Source organism: Equus asinus, chromosome 7 (genome assembly GCF_041296235.1).
Source record: "Equus asinus isolate D_3611 breed Donkey chromosome 7, EquAss-T2T_v2, whole genome shotgun sequence".
NCBI lineage: Eukaryota > Metazoa > Chordata > Mammalia > Perissodactyla > Equidae > Equus > Equus asinus.
Window position 1 is genome coordinate 98606967 of NC_091796.1, and position 14774 is coordinate 98621740.

General features: G+C 57.9%; 1 protein-coding gene across 1 annotated transcript; it reads left to right on the plus strand.

Moving 5' to 3' along the window:
• Positions 1 to 2167: 2167 nt before the first annotated feature.
• CHGA (chromogranin A) lies at positions 2168 to 13780 on the plus strand. Its single transcript, XM_014832141.3, has 8 exons — positions 2168 to 2459; positions 3248 to 3294; positions 5635 to 5728; positions 6586 to 6654; positions 7756 to 7851; positions 9315 to 9734; positions 10460 to 10950; positions 13294 to 13780. The coding sequence occupies exons 1-8, from the start codon at positions 2414 to 2416 to the stop codon at positions 13375 to 13377; spliced, it is 1347 nt and encodes a 448-aa protein (XP_014687627.1). The 5' UTR covers positions 2168 to 2413; the 3' UTR covers positions 13378 to 13780.
• The last annotated feature ends 994 nt before the right edge of the window (positions 13781 to 14774 follow it).

Here is a 14774-nt window from a genome sequence, read left to right on the forward strand (position 1 = left end):
GCATGGACCTGCTGTGCAAACTTGGACCTGTCAATGCAGAACTGTGAGTTGTGGTTTCCTCAACTGCAGAGTTGAAGAATAAAACCGTACCCAACAACAACAACAACAAAAATGTCCATTTTCTTGGACCAAGGCTTTCACCCACTATTAAATGAAATCGTTGCAAATGCTACAGAGGTTTGTGTAGAAGATTGTTCCTTATAACAGGAAAAAACAAAAACAAAAAACAGGAAAACTATCTGTATGTGAGTCAAACAAATGCGGTACACAATAAATTGTGGTGGACCACTATCCTCATGATACAGGAAATTCTTTATGATATGACACAGGAGAGGAAGACATTGCAAACCTGGGCAGCACGTTCAGGATGAGCGCACATCATAAGGGCTTTGTTCTTCCAGTGCTCAGCTGAAGTCTTTCACTGGGAACTGCCCTTTACGAAGGGACCCCCCTCAACAAAGACTATGGAAAATTATCGATGCTTATTGCTGGGCGGTGTGAGTACTTTTCCTGTATATCTTTGCATTTCCAAGTTCTTGAGATGGACTATTTGTCACTGCCCGGCTGTATTCTCCAGGTCCTTTTCATTCTATCTCCTCGCTATCCCTTGAGCATGCCGGGCACACTCCTCCCTCTGGGTATCTGCACTTGTGGGTCCTTCTACCTGGAGTCCTCTTCCCCTGGACACACGCAGGCCCCCTCCCTCACCAAATCCAGGTCTTTGCTGTAATGTCCCCTCCTTTGTGAGGCCTCCTCAGATCCACCCTATTTAAAATATGGCCCCAGCCCTCCCCCAGCACACCCGTCCCCCTTCCCTGCTTCACTTTTCTCCACAGCACTTGTCCCCACCTGACATACTGTGCATCTTACTTCCCCATTTCTTCACTGTCTGTCTTTCTGTCTTCACCCTTTAGAATGTGACCTCCACACGGACCAAACTCTGGTCTTTTTTGGTCACTGCTGTCTCCTCAGCACCTAGAACAAATGAATGCTGTTCCAAGGTGTTCTAAGCAATAGTAGGTGCTTAACACATAGTTGTTGAATGAATTAATTAATGCATGAACAAGACCATTTCTGTCTCCTCTGAGCTCCTGCCAGTTTCTCCTCTAGGGGTGGGAGTGGGCACAGGTGTGGGGGCAGGAAGAAGGAAACAGCAGCAGCAGATGGGAGGGGAGAGTTCCAGGAAGAGGGAGGGGATCTGGATGATGCCAGCTTATGCAAACTGTAGCCCAGATACCGGGTTCGCTATGACACTGGGGTCAGGTGCCAAAGGGTTTCCAATGTGACCCCCAGGTTGAGAACAGCAGTGTGACCGGAGCATGAGGGACCCAGGGCAGAGGGACACAAACCAGGAGATCAACTTTACACACAGAACACCCAGGTTCTGAGAACACTCAAGAAAGGTGAGAGCTGTTCCCAAATACACAATGGGTTACCAGCGACAACAAAGTGGTCCTGAGGGTTGAACCAGGGCTAATGAGTCAGACTCCTATTGGTTTGCTATCAAGAACTGGCCCCCACTCCTCCCTCAGCCCCCATGAGAACTGTCCAGCCATGGCCGGGGCCCAGGATTCACTCGTCCATGGGCTGAACTTCCACGGAGTACGTTCAACAGTTGTCTATTAAGCGCGTTTACTCTGCGCCACGTGCCAGGCTCAGCACAGCGAAAGCAATGGCGACCAACATTATTCAAATAAATAAACACATATACAATTACGAATTGGGAAGGCAGAAAACTGGGTTGCCAAAAAGAGAGGCTTCACTCAGACAGGGGGTCTGGGGATCTCTCCAGGGCCTCTTGTTTGAGGGAGCCCTAAACGGCTGAGCGTGCCTCCAGCCTGTAAGATCACGGGAGGCGCGTTCCGGACAGCGGAACCGCAGGAGCTTGGGGAGGCTCGCTAAGACTGTCAGGACCTCAGCGCGTATTAGAGGCACACGAGGCCCAGAGACAGGAAGTGACTTGCCCACCGACACACAGCAAGTCAGTGGAGCAGTCGAGGGGTGAAAGATCAGCCGAGTTCCCTGTGCCAAATGCTCGCTTCGTGGCCTGACCCACGAACTGTGAGTGGCGGGGGCTAGAGGCAAGCCGGGTGAGGCTAGGGGTGGAGCGAACTGCCGCCGGACCCCCAGAAGGGTGGGGAAAGGGGGCAGGGACGGGCACGATGACGTCATTTCCGGGGTCGGGGGTATATAAGCAGGGCGCGCGGGCGCTGCCGCTGCAGCTGCAGTACTCAAACCCAGTGCAGAGAGCCTGGTGGGCAGACCGACAGACGGACGCACCCAGAGACGCTGCGCCCCGTCCCCGAGCCAGCGCCGCCGTAGCCCGCCCCGCGCCGCCAGTCCAGCCACCCCTCGCCCGGGTGCCTGCCGTGCCCGGCCCCAGACTGCCAGCTGCTCGGCGCCCGGCTTCGCCATGCGCTCCGCCGCTGTCCTGGCGCTTCTGCTCTGCGCTGGGCAAGGTGAGCGAGCGCGGGGTCTCGGGGGAGAGGGTCCCGGGCGCCCCTGCCTGCCCTGAGGTCCAGGCACCGCGCAGCGCCCCGCGCCCTCCGGTGCGCCGAGGTTTCAGCACCGCAGACAGCGCTCCGCCTCCCGCCTGACCCTGCAAAGCAGCCTCGGCCCGGAGCCCGCAGACCCGACTCTCGGGGCGCGACTCCAGACCCCGCGCCCCCACCACGTGTCTGGGCTCGGCGGCTCTGGCTGCATCAGGGCCAGCGTCGGCTCCGCGCCCTGGCTGGCCAAGGTCATTGGGGGAGATGGGAGGACTGCTCCTGGCTCCCTCTCGCCTCTCGCCCTCTTTCATCCTCCCGCTGTCCCCTTCTTTCTGCCCTTGACTTCTTCTGCCCGGGTCATCTCTCACAATCCTCCTCCATGTCTTTCCCCCCACCTCACCCTCTTTTCCCTCACCTCTGGGGTCTCCCTCCCTCTCTCTGCATCCTCCCCCTACCCCAGTCCCAACCAGCCGTTGGCCTTGTTTTCACAGGACTTGCCTTCAGCTCCCACACCCCCTCCAGAGCAGGAGCTTTCCCAAAGGAAAAGGTTAAGGCTCTCAGTGTAGCCTCTGGGAGCCACCCTCCTGGGGGCAGCAGCCAGGGCAGGGAAACAAAATCAGCCCCAGCCTTCCATTTGGGTGGCGGCAGTCTCCAGGGCGACATTGGGGTGAAAGGGTCCCCGATGACCCCGGCTGGGAAGGACTGGGCTCTCTGCTCGGAGCGGAGGCGTGACCCCAACTGTCTCTTTTTCTTCCCAGTCATTGCCCTCCCTGTGAACAGCCCTATGGATACAGGGGATACTGAGGTAAGAAGGGGTTCGGGGATGCCCCGGGGTAGGGGGTGCAAGGCCCCAGTGGACACCTCACAGCCAGTTCTTGGGCAGCTGCAGGATTGAGTCTGGCATAAAGCCAAGAACCAGCACTGCGGCTGCTGAGCCTGGGGACAGTTTGCAAAAGAAGACATCAAAAACTGCTTGATTTCCCTGCCACCCTGCTGTGGGGACTTCCCCAGCTTCTTCTGAGCTGGCTGTGCAGCCTGACAAACCCAAGTCTACTTACTGGGCCGAGGTGCCAGGGCCACTGTCTTGAATACTCTGAATCTGTCGGGCCCACCGTGGGCTGCTGGGGGCGACTCCTCCGTGGCTGTGGTTGTCCACAGACCTGCGAGAAGGGTCTTCACCTGCCTGGCCCTGGCTTCCCGCTTTGCTCCTCCCCTCCCCCCAAGGCTCTGCCAACAGCACCCCTCACCCCACAGGCGCTCCCACCCCGGCTGTCCCAAAGGGCCGCAATGGAAACATTCTTGATCATGGCTTCTGTACCCAGGGTCCCAGCCAGTTGGGGCTGATGGTGGATGTCACCCAGGAAAGGGCCTTAGGAGACACTGGTGGGGAGTTCTGGAGCCAGCAAGACACACTCCGTGTTGAGGGGTATACTTGGAATTCATTTAGACTGTTTTTCCAGTCTCTGGTGCTTACAGATAGCTCCACTTGTGCATCGAAGAACTTTCTACTCCCACCTTTCCAGGAGCTGTTTTCTTCCATTCCAGAGTGGCTATGGTTAAAACCCAAAGCATAAAAGTGATTTCAATCTCAATTTGAATTAATTATATTTCCTATTCTTTAGTTACAGACAGACCTGTTTTTAAACCTCTACCACTCGTTGTAGCTGTGTGGTCTTGGGGAAATTCTTAACTTCTCCAAGCTCCCCTTTTTCCATCTGTAATAATATTTCCCTTGAGGGGAGTTGTGAGGAGTAGGAATCATAGAGGTGAGGTGCCTGGCACATAGTAGGTCCTCAGTAGATGGGCACTGTTATTCCTGGAGCTTCCCTTCTTGATCGCTCCATTATTCTTAGGAGCCATACCACAGTCCTCTCTCCCAGCATCTGTCCTCAGGGCCCCATGGTTCTGATATTCCCACTGCAGCACCCAGGGGTGCAGGGAGATCCAGGGAACAGGCTGCAGGGCCCCCTGCCAGATCTCTTAGGGGAGACACTTTGGTCACCATATTGTACCCAGCAGCCTGGGGTCAGAGGCACCAGAGCAGCTGGTTGAGACCTGAATGTTCCATCCTAGGATGCTGTGACTACTGTAGCACCTGTTTGCCAGTTTGCCATCCTGGATCCTTGGATGGGTTGCCTTGGCATCCCATAGACACAGCTTCCACCCCCTCACTCCCCACCAGTATTGCCTGATGCATGTCTGACACCTCCTGCTCCTCTGCCTGGCTTTAGGCAGCTGAAGTGGGTTGGGAGTTGTGAATCCTTCCCTGGGTGTGCGTGGCACTTCGCGCTTTATACAGTGTTTTCCCATCTGTGTCCTATCACCCTAGGAGGGGAGTGGAAGGTCTTCTCACTCCCATTTTACAAATGAAGAAACTGAGGCTCAGAGAGGTCAAGTCACATGCCCAAGATCACACAGCTAGGATACCACACTACAGTTGGCACCATCTTCAAATATCATCTAAAAATCAGTTGCATGATTTTCCACAGCACCTTGCTGGGCATTGGACAAGATTTTCAGAGGTATGGCTGCTGTTGGCCTGGGATGGGCAGCCATATGTAGCTGATGTGTGCCCACATCCAGCCAGGGGATGCATCCCATGGCTGAATATGGAGCCATACCGTGAGGCTGTCACTCCTTGCATGTGACAACACTGTGGATGTTGGGAGACAGTGACCCAAGTCCTGTTTCCAGACAGGGTAGAGCCAGGGAAAGTCTTTGTTCTCCTCTGGGTGGTCCAGAAAGGCTTCCTGGAGGTAGCTGACCTTTGGGGCACCTGCAAGACTAAAGCGCTTTTGCAAAATATACCTTAATGCCCAGGGAAGCTTCCCCATCTTCAGAGAAATACTTGAGGATGAGGAGGTGTCAGGGACTCACTCCCACCATGACCCACCTTAGTGAGGCACCTGCTGGCCACGTGCGTGGAGTGGCTGGCACACGGTAAGCACCATAGAAGGGGTTTCTATTATCACTGCTCTTCTTGTCTGGCTAAGAAAGCAAAGCTGTGCCCCGGATCCAGGCATCCTCGGACTCCCGAAGACAGAAGCAAAGGCCCATCTGTCCTCATTAGAAATTTGCCGTGGCATCTCCAGGGGCTGAGCTCGGTGCCCACACCACCCCCAACCCGCCCCCACTCTCTTCCCAGGTGATGAAGTGCATCGTTGAGGTCATCTCTGACACGCTCTCCAAGCCCAGCCCTGTGCCTGTCAGCCAGGAGTGTTTCGAGACCCTGCGAGGAGGTAGGGGCCAGGCCGGGGGTGAGGGGCTGCTGCCTGCTGGGCTGGGAGGCTAGGACATGGTGTGGCTTTCAATGGAATTCAATGATTTAATTCAGCGGTCAGTGACCGAGTGCCTGCCTTGGCCAGGCCTGTACTGGGGTCTGAGTGGTATAGGGAGCTGAAGGTCATAGCCCCGTATCCCTGGAGCTTACAGACTAGCAAAGAGGACAGACATGAACACAACTAACTGGACCTCTGGGCAGAACAAAACCAGGGCTGGAACAGCAAGCCACCAGAATGTGAGCTCCCCGTGGTCGAGGATTTTGTGTGCTACATCCAGTGCCGAGAATAGCTCCTGGCACCTGGCAGATACCCTATAGATACGTGATGGATAAAGGAACGTGGTGGGTGGGCATGAGGAGGACAAAGCTTTTCCAAGCAGGCAGTCAAGTTGTGACCAACTGTTGGATGGATCCAACATTAGCCTTGGGGCGGAGCTGTAAGAAAAGTTGGGAATCAATAGGTAGAAAAAGGAAGATAGGGTCCTCCAGGTGGAGCGAACGGCATGAACAGAGGCCTGGAGATGGGGGAACGTGTTGTGATTGGAGAGGCCCGCATACCTCACCTCGGGGGCTCCCTCCCTTGGCTGAGGTCTGGGCGCTGGGACGGTGGCAGACCTTTCTGAGTTGCAGAACACTGATGGACACCTCAGATAGGAGGTCATTTCAAAAGTGTTATCTCAAGATCCAATCTTGCTGCTGCCACCCAGGTTTTGAGTTTCCAGAATAAATTCCTTGTGCTCAGCTGCAAACATTGACGGCAATCTCTTTCTCAGCTGTTCTCTGTAAACCACCCATAACGACGCTCCCTCATTGCAGATGAACGGATCCTGTCAATCCTGCGACATCAGAATCTGCTGAAAGAGCTCCAAGACCTCGCACTCCAAGGTATCTTCCGGCCACTGCGCATGGATTTGGGCAAATTCCAGTAACTGGAAGTCAGAAAATCAGGATGGATGGTGGAGCAAGGTCCCGTTTCTCTCTGATACTCAGTTATTTCCTTTCAATTATAGAGTAGAACGGTGAGTCCAATCTGTCATTGGTATGGTTAAAGAGATCAAGGCCCAGAGAGGCTGAGTGAATTGTCCAAGGTCACACAGTGAGTGAGGGACATGTCAAGACCAGATGCAGCTCACCTAATACCCCACGGTCTCTGGGGTCAGCCGCTTCCGTGGGGGCACTTTCACGACTAGACGGCAGAGAGGACCTCTTTGCCTGGGTGTACTCCCTTGCCCACACCCAGAGGGTCAGGCTCCTCTGGCCACCCCAGAAATTCCCATCATGGGGAAAAACATCATCGCCAGCTGCAGAGTTGGCCTGGCCAAGGGGCCATCATCAGGAACCAGGCACGGATGGCGACAGAGAAGGCAGTGGCAGCCTGGGGCTGAAGAAGGGAGAGGGGTTTCTGGATCATGGCCACAGGTGCCAAGCCTGGGCTCAGATGCAGGCAAGGGCTGGGCCCTCTCCCAAGGGCCTGGACTCATGGGGCCCAAGGGGAGCAGGGGTTGCCGGAACCAAGAGCCCCCGTGCACCCCAAGGTGCCCTCTCTTTGGCCAGAACTGTCACCCTAGTGATTGCTTGGGGCACTGCATGGAGGGGACAAGCAGTCACTGTCACCTCCAGCTGCAGGGTCCCCTAGCCACCAGCCAGGTCCTGAGGGGTCCCCACTCTCTGCTCCTGCCTCCGGGATGCTCTGCTCCACGCGAGCCTTTACTGCTATGTGAGGACGCACGCAGGGCTTGTTGCATTTCCTGGGTGAGCAGCTGAGTCTGGAGAGTGTGGCTGTCCCAGGGGCCTCAGCCGGGAGTGGGCAGAGACAGCCACCCCCCGGTCCCTGTCTCCAAGCTCTCGCCCTTGGTCTTTCAGGGGGCTGGCCTGGAACAGGACATGCCCAGCGCACAGATGAGGGATGGAGGCCCTCACTCTCATAGGCGAGTATGCGGGCTGGGCTCCATCCAACGGGACGTCTTCCCCCTTTTCTCCCACCAGGTGCCAAGGAGAGGGCGCCTCAGCAGGAGCACAGCCGGCTTGAGGACGAACTCGCAGAGGTTCTCGAGAAGCAGAACCACCAGGCCGAGCTGAAGGGTCAGTGCCGGCCAGTCTGGGCAGAGGTCAGGGGAGGGAGGAAGGTAGTAACAGGAGTTAGGATAGATCGAGGGTTCCCAGGGCTCAGGAGCCCCTCCTTTGGGCCCTGCAAAGTAGCAATTATTTCCTTCCCTTTACAAATGGGGAAGCTGAGGCTCAGAGAGGTTAAGTACCTTGCCCAAAGTGAGCAGCAGCATAACTGAGATGTGAAGCTGGGTCTGTCTCACCCCAAAGCCCTTGGTCACGCCCATCTGCCCCCCTCAGGGACTGACCCTCGAGAGCAGGAAGTCTCTGGCCTGGCAGGTGAACAGCTTCCACTCTGGTCTTCCTGGTGGCCAGGGCAGCAGGGCCCCGCCCCCAGCACCCGCCCTCCCGGGCCTCGGTGGTGCCTTAGCCAACCAAGATGCAGGAGGACCCCAGAGGAGGAGGTTTGAAATGCTGAACGAACCTGCTCATCCTTCTTGAAACCAGAGCACATTTAGGGGTCCAAGAGGTCCTGGCGTAGCTCGGGGTGCTGCCCCGTTACTCCTCTCCCACCCGGAAGCAGCCACGAAGGCCCCGGCAGGCCCTGCTCTTTGCGTGTGGAAGGGGGGTGGATAATGCCAGTTTCCAGGACCCGGGATCTCGGTGGTCTTCCCTCCCGGGCTTGACCAGAGCTGTCACCCTAGTGTCTGCTTTGGGCACTGCATGGATTCCCACACGCTGGCTCCGTGGCATCAAGTGTCTGGATTGACCATGGATGCTGGCCATGGGCTGCGGGAGAGGGAGGAGTGTGTGTGTGTAAACTTTAATGAGGGAGGCAGCCATGTGTCAGCGCAAAGGACACCCGGAGGCTTGGCTTCCAGGCTCAGGTCACATTCCCTCTCTGAGGCTCAGTCTGAGTGTCTGTAACGGGCCGGGAGCACCTTCCCCTGTGGTCCTGGAGTCAGATGTTGGGATGCACTTGCTTGTGCAACGGCAATCATTCCGGTGATGGGAGGGATTTTTACTAGCTAAAAGGCTGTCGGCAAGGCAGCCACATGAAACTACCTTTTAAGTGGAACTCAACAAATAGCGAGGAACTGAACACTTTCACAGGATGCTCAGCACAGAGAAGTCCCACGTGGAAGGGAGAATGAAGACACAGTAATGGTGCCTCTTATTCAGAGAGGTTAAGGACTTGCCCAAGATCACACAGCAATTCAGCTGATGTCCTAATTTTTAATTCGGGGCTCTGTCTCCTGAGGTCATTTTCAAGGTCTTTTTTTTTTTTTATCACATTTTTCTATAAGAGGCAAAGAAACACAATCTAATTGTGCTCAGGTCTAACCTAGACACGGAGACGGTCAGCCTAATTCTGTCTCAGGTGTCTTGGGCGGGACTTGCTGGAAGCCAAAGATACAATGACGAAGCTCTGAAATTGGCCTCTGGGGAGACCCCACATGCGGCATGGTCCTCAGGGCCTGACTTTGTCGTTTCTGCAGAGGTGACAGAAGAGGCGCTCTCTGAGGATGCTGCAGAGCCAAGAGGGGATTCTAAAGAGGTGGAGAAGAATGGGGAAGATGCGGATGGAGCCAGGCCCCAGGCTGCCCTGGAGCCCGAGCAGGAGTCCAGGGTTGAGGATGCCCAGGCCCCAGGGGAGGAAAAGGAGGCCATCAACACCCACTCCCCAACCCGCCTCCCCAGCCAGAAACACCCAGACCCACAGGCTGAAGGGGACAGCGACAGCCCCTCCCAGGGTCTGGTGGACAGAGAGAAGGGCCTGGGTGCAGAGCGAGGGCAGCAGGCAAAGAGAGAAGAGGAGGAGGAGGAGGATGGAGAGAAGGCTGACGCTGAGGAGGAAGGCCCCACCGCAGCAGTTAACCCCCACCCGAGCCTCAGCTATAAGATCCGGAAGGGAGAGAGTACGTATGATGTCTGAGACCTCAGCAAATGTCAGGGAGAGGGGGACTGGTGGGAGGGGGACCTCGTCCACAATCTCATTCCACCTTCACAACAACCCTGAAAGGTAGGTATTATCTCCATTTTCCAGATGGGAAGCCAAGGCTCAGAGAGGTTAAGTAATTTGCCCAAGGTCACACAGCTAATTTGTAGTAAAAGCTGAGATTCCAACCCAGGTTTGTCTGACTCCAAAACCCTGCATCTCCCACTATTTCACACAGTCCCTTCTCCCCAACCCAGGAGGTGAGAGGGCCTTTGAAGGGTGGGTGGTTATGCTTTGGGAACAGAGGGACAGCACGACAAGTGGGAACAGGCTGGTCTGGGCACACTGTCAGCTACAACAAGGGTTTCGGAGAGACCCTGGCTCCTCTTGAGGGCCTTGTCAGGGTCTTTCCTCCCTCCTTGGCTGCGTGACCCTTGGGGTCAGGGGCTTCTGGGCTGAGAGGGCTAACGGAAGAGGCGGGCTCCGGCCAACCCACCCTCTGAGATATGAGAGGGCATGGCAAAGCTTGGTGTCAAGATGGCTTTTCCCTCCAAGTGGAATCTACTGTGGAGAGGCTGAGCTGGACCCCGAGTGTGGGTCTGTGGTCCCAGCGGTGGCCACAGAGAGGCCCCCGGCAAGCGGCAGGGACCCAGGAAAGTGGCGGTCCCTCCTCACTCTCCTGCTCTTGTCCACCACCTGCTCCAGGTTGGTCCGAGGCTCTGGCCGTGGATGGAGCCAGGAAGACTGGGGCTGAGGAGGCTCAGCCCCCCGAGGGGCAGGGGGAGCGGGAGCACTCCCGGCAGGAGGAAGAGGAGAAGGAGGAGACGGTGGGGGCCTCTCGAGGCCTCTTCCGGGGCGGGAAGAGCAGGGAGCTGGAGCAGGAGGAGGAGCAGGAGCGGCTCTCCAAGGAGTGGGAGGATGCCAAGCGGTGGAGCAAGATGGACCAGCTGGCCAAGGAGCTGACGGCCGAGAAGCGGCTGGAGGGGGAGGACGAGGAGGAGGACGACCCTGACCGCTCCATGAAGCTCTCCTTCCGGGCCCGGGCCTATGGCTTCAGGGGCCCCGGGCTGCAGCTGCGCCGAGGCTGGAGGCCGTCCTCCCGGGAGGACAGCATCGAGGCGGGCCTGCCCCCGCCAGTGCGCGGCTACCCGGAGGAGAAGAAAGAGGAGGAAGGCAGCGCCAACCGCAGACCAGAGGTTGGTATGGGGCAGGAGCCGGCCCTGGGCCAGGCCCCGGGAGTGAGGGCCCAGCCGGGGGACAGCCGCAGCCAGACTAGAGGCCCTTGCCCCATGGAGGGGACATGGTCCCCTTGGTGTCTGGGAGTGGAGAGGCGCTCAGACGGGGCTCTTGGGAGATGCCAGAGGCCTGGGTTTGGGGCAGTTGGGAAGGGGCGGGAGAGAGGGTGTGTCAGGCAGGGAGCCACGTGGACCCAGCTCCCAGAGGGCACCCAGAAAGCTGGCCACAGGCAGGCAGGAGCCAGGAAGAGATCAGACGGGTGCATGGAAGCTGGAGAGGCAGTGAGTTGAGCCAAACCCGGAGGTGCTGGGTGGGGACTTTGTCCTGAGGGCAATAGGGAGCCTCTGCAGGTCTGAGAGCAGGAAACGGGAGTGATGGGTGACACCTGGGGCTTTAGAAGGAGAGCGTTTGGAAACTAAAGGACCTGGCAGGGACTGGCCTGGGGAGGGCCGTTTGCTGCTGGGGGATCCAGGCTCAGGGCACCATTGGCCCCGAGAGCTGGGGGAGCATGGGAGGAGGGGACGCTAAGGGACAGGTCACGCCCTGGGAAGACCCTGTGGTTGGTTCAGCCATGTTCTCTCCTGGACCTCAGGCAGTCCAGGCACACCCTCCTGCCACCCCCGATGGCAAAGGGGGCCGGAGCAGGGCCAGCTGGACCTCAGGGCCTGGTGACGAGTGGGTGGGGAGGCAGACGTGTGCCAGATGACCTGGGTTCTGCCTCCTCCTAGCTCTGTGACCTTGGGCAGGTCACTTTCCTCCTCTGAGCCTCACTGGTTCCCCCACTTGTGAAATGGGGGTAAGGACTCCTTTCTGTTCATCTCATTATCATGATCAGAACACATGCGAGCTTTGAAAACCTGGCTGTGCCCACGTTACTCGGGAAGCTCGATGCTGTGCAGAGATGCAGCCCCATGGGAGGGCATGGGGTGAAAGCTGGGGTCCCTGGCAGGCTGGCAATACTACCTTGGAGCTGGAGGAGGCCTTGGGGGGCCTGTGGTTCAAGCCTCAGTGCCCAGCTGGGAATCAGGGTCCTGTGGGGGCTGGGACCTGCCCGAGGCCCTGGCCCCAGGGCATCCACCCAGAAGAGGATGTGGCCCCTTCCTCAGGCCGCCGACCCTCTCTCTAGGCCTGGGACTGGGGTCTTGGCAGTCTGAGAGGAAGAAGGTTCCTTGGCTCCTGGAGCTGGGAAGGGGCATCTGCCTTTGTCCCCAAGAGACAGAGGGGACAGGGCTACAGAAAACAGCAGCTTGCCCCCCACCGCTAGCTTTGGGACCGAGGACAAGACTGGGCACCTTTGACCCCCCTCTTCCCCCAACAGGAGCTGGAGAGTGAGGTGCCCACCAGCTTCTCTTCTCCACAGGCAGAGGGAGTCCTGGGCTGTGGGGCAGAGAGATGGGGACCCCCAGAGTCCTGTGGGCTGGACGGGGCAGGGGCCCCTCCACCAGCCCAAGGGTCTTCTTAGAAACAGCCCCAGCATCACAGAACTCATCTCCCAGCGGCTACTCCAAGACAGAGGGCTCTAGGATCCCTATTTCCATGGCAACCGTCTCCGTCTGTTCTGCCAGGGCCCCAGGCGGTTGCCCCTGCAGCCTGTTACCCGGCAGGGACCCCAGGAAGACAAGCCCTCCCAGGTCAAGGCTGAGGAGGTGGCCTTCCCTGACTCCTGCTCTGAGTCTGAGGGCATGCTCCTGTGGGCGTCAGTCCCGACTTGGGAAGGGGCCTGGAAGCTTCCCGATGCTGGGGTACAGAACAGGGCTCACAGAAGGGTCCCCTGCTGCCCTGAACCACCCTGGCAGCGTGGGGTCCCCATGATCGTGACCAAGGATGGAGGCCCAGCCCTAAGCAGGGAGATGCGGGGCAGCCCCCACGCCCTCCAGCCTGTGCCACGGGCCCACGGTCCCTCAGGAAGGGATGCCGGCAGCAGACAGAAGATTCAGGCCTGGCTGCACCCTGGGGGCCACCGGCACGGTCCAGGCCTTGGGGTGGGGGGACTGGAAAGCGCCCTGAAGGGCACCAGAGGCTTCGCTTCCCATGGGCCTGGATAAGAGGCCATCAGGGGCAGTGTGAGGTCAGGGCCCCCATGCCCCCCACATTCTTGCACACGGTATTCCTCAGAGCAGCTCAGCAGGGTGGCATCACTGTCCCCATGGTACTGATGAGGCCCCTGAGGCTCAGAGAAGCAAAGTCACCTGTCCGAGGCCACACAGCTAACCAGTGGCACAACCAATCTGGCCAACTGCACGCTGCCTGCTGGCACAGGCTCCGTGGGCCAGTCCCAGCGTGACCCTGATGTTCTCTCCTAGGACCAGGAGCTAGAGAGCCTGTCGGCCATCGAGGCGGAGCTGGAGAAGGTGGCCCACCAGCTGCAGGCACTCCGGCGGGGCTGAGGCGCCACCCGGCCACGCCAGCCAGGGCCCCGAGGCACCCTGTGGTCCTGGCTCTGCTGTCCCCTCTGCAGGTCCTGGCCAGACGGCCTGGGCGCTGCTTCCGGTAGGGCAGCCCCCTCAGCCCAGGCCACCCTGTTGTCCCCACACTCCTTTCCTCCTGCTCTTGACCCCTGCCCCAGGGTGCCCCTCTGCAGGGCAGACCCCCATGACTATAAACGACTATCCTCTCTGAACACGGGCAAATTTCTAGAAGTTTCCCTTCCACCATTGGAGCCATTGGGCACAACTGCAATAACTTCTGACCTTTTGATGAAAGCTGAGAACTCCTGCCTGCAGCAGACTCTATACGAAATTTAGCTAAGGAAAAATAAACCTGCTCTGGGCTCTTGCCTGTTTCTTTGAACCTTTCCCCCTCTTGACTCGGAGTGGGGTGGGCTGGACTGGATTCGGGCAAAGGGACAGGGGAGGTACGGGCCCCACGAGGCGACTCCTTTCTGGGCCACAGGCAAGGGGCTTTGCACGTCTGAGCATCAGTTTCCTCATCTGTGAAATAGGGATGCTGACATCTGCCTCCCAGCGTGTGTGGGGATTAAATGACACGTGGAAAGGGGCTACCCCAGCCCTTCCCCTGGCCGGTCTCCCAGCCACACCTGAGCTGGGGCATCCAGAGGCAAGGCCAGTTTGGGAAACAGTCCCTGTTCTCTGTGGTGCTGGGTAGAGGCTCCGAGAGCCCTGGGATGGTGCCACCAAGGCCACAGCCCCAGACCAGCGGTGGACTTTCCTGACCGGGGCCTCTGAGCAGCAGGCCCTCCTCAGCATAAATCGTCCATCCCCTCTGACCTGGCACATACATAGGTCTCTGGGGCATCCGAGGTTCTGGCACATGTTATGGTTCACTATGGCAGAGAGTCTTAATCTCAGTTTTGAGAATGAGGAAACTGAGGCTCAGAGGTGAAATGACTCATCTGCGTCACAGGCAGGGTGATGTCCAAAACATTTAACCACGGGGACTGCAGGATTATGCAATCAGAATGGATTGGGCTGGTGCACTGGACCGGTGTGGACCAGCGGAACATCAGGGTCAATCATTCAGTTGTTCATCAAACATTTGTGAGTGGTTGCTTTGGGCCTGCAGGCCTGGGCACACAGAAATGGCCAGAACAAGCCCTGATGTCAAGAAGCCCACTGCCCAGAGAACGTGGGTTTTGATGTCAAACTGGAGTTAGGATCCCCAGCCTGGCTGGGGAGCCTGGGCCAGCGCTCCTGGCCTCTCAGAACCTGTTTCCTCATCTACACAATGGGGATGACACTTCCCTCCTCAGCAGATCATAGTTAGGGTTCGAGGGCCCTGACAGCCTGGATGGGAAAACTACGACGATGGCGACACGAGTCGTTTG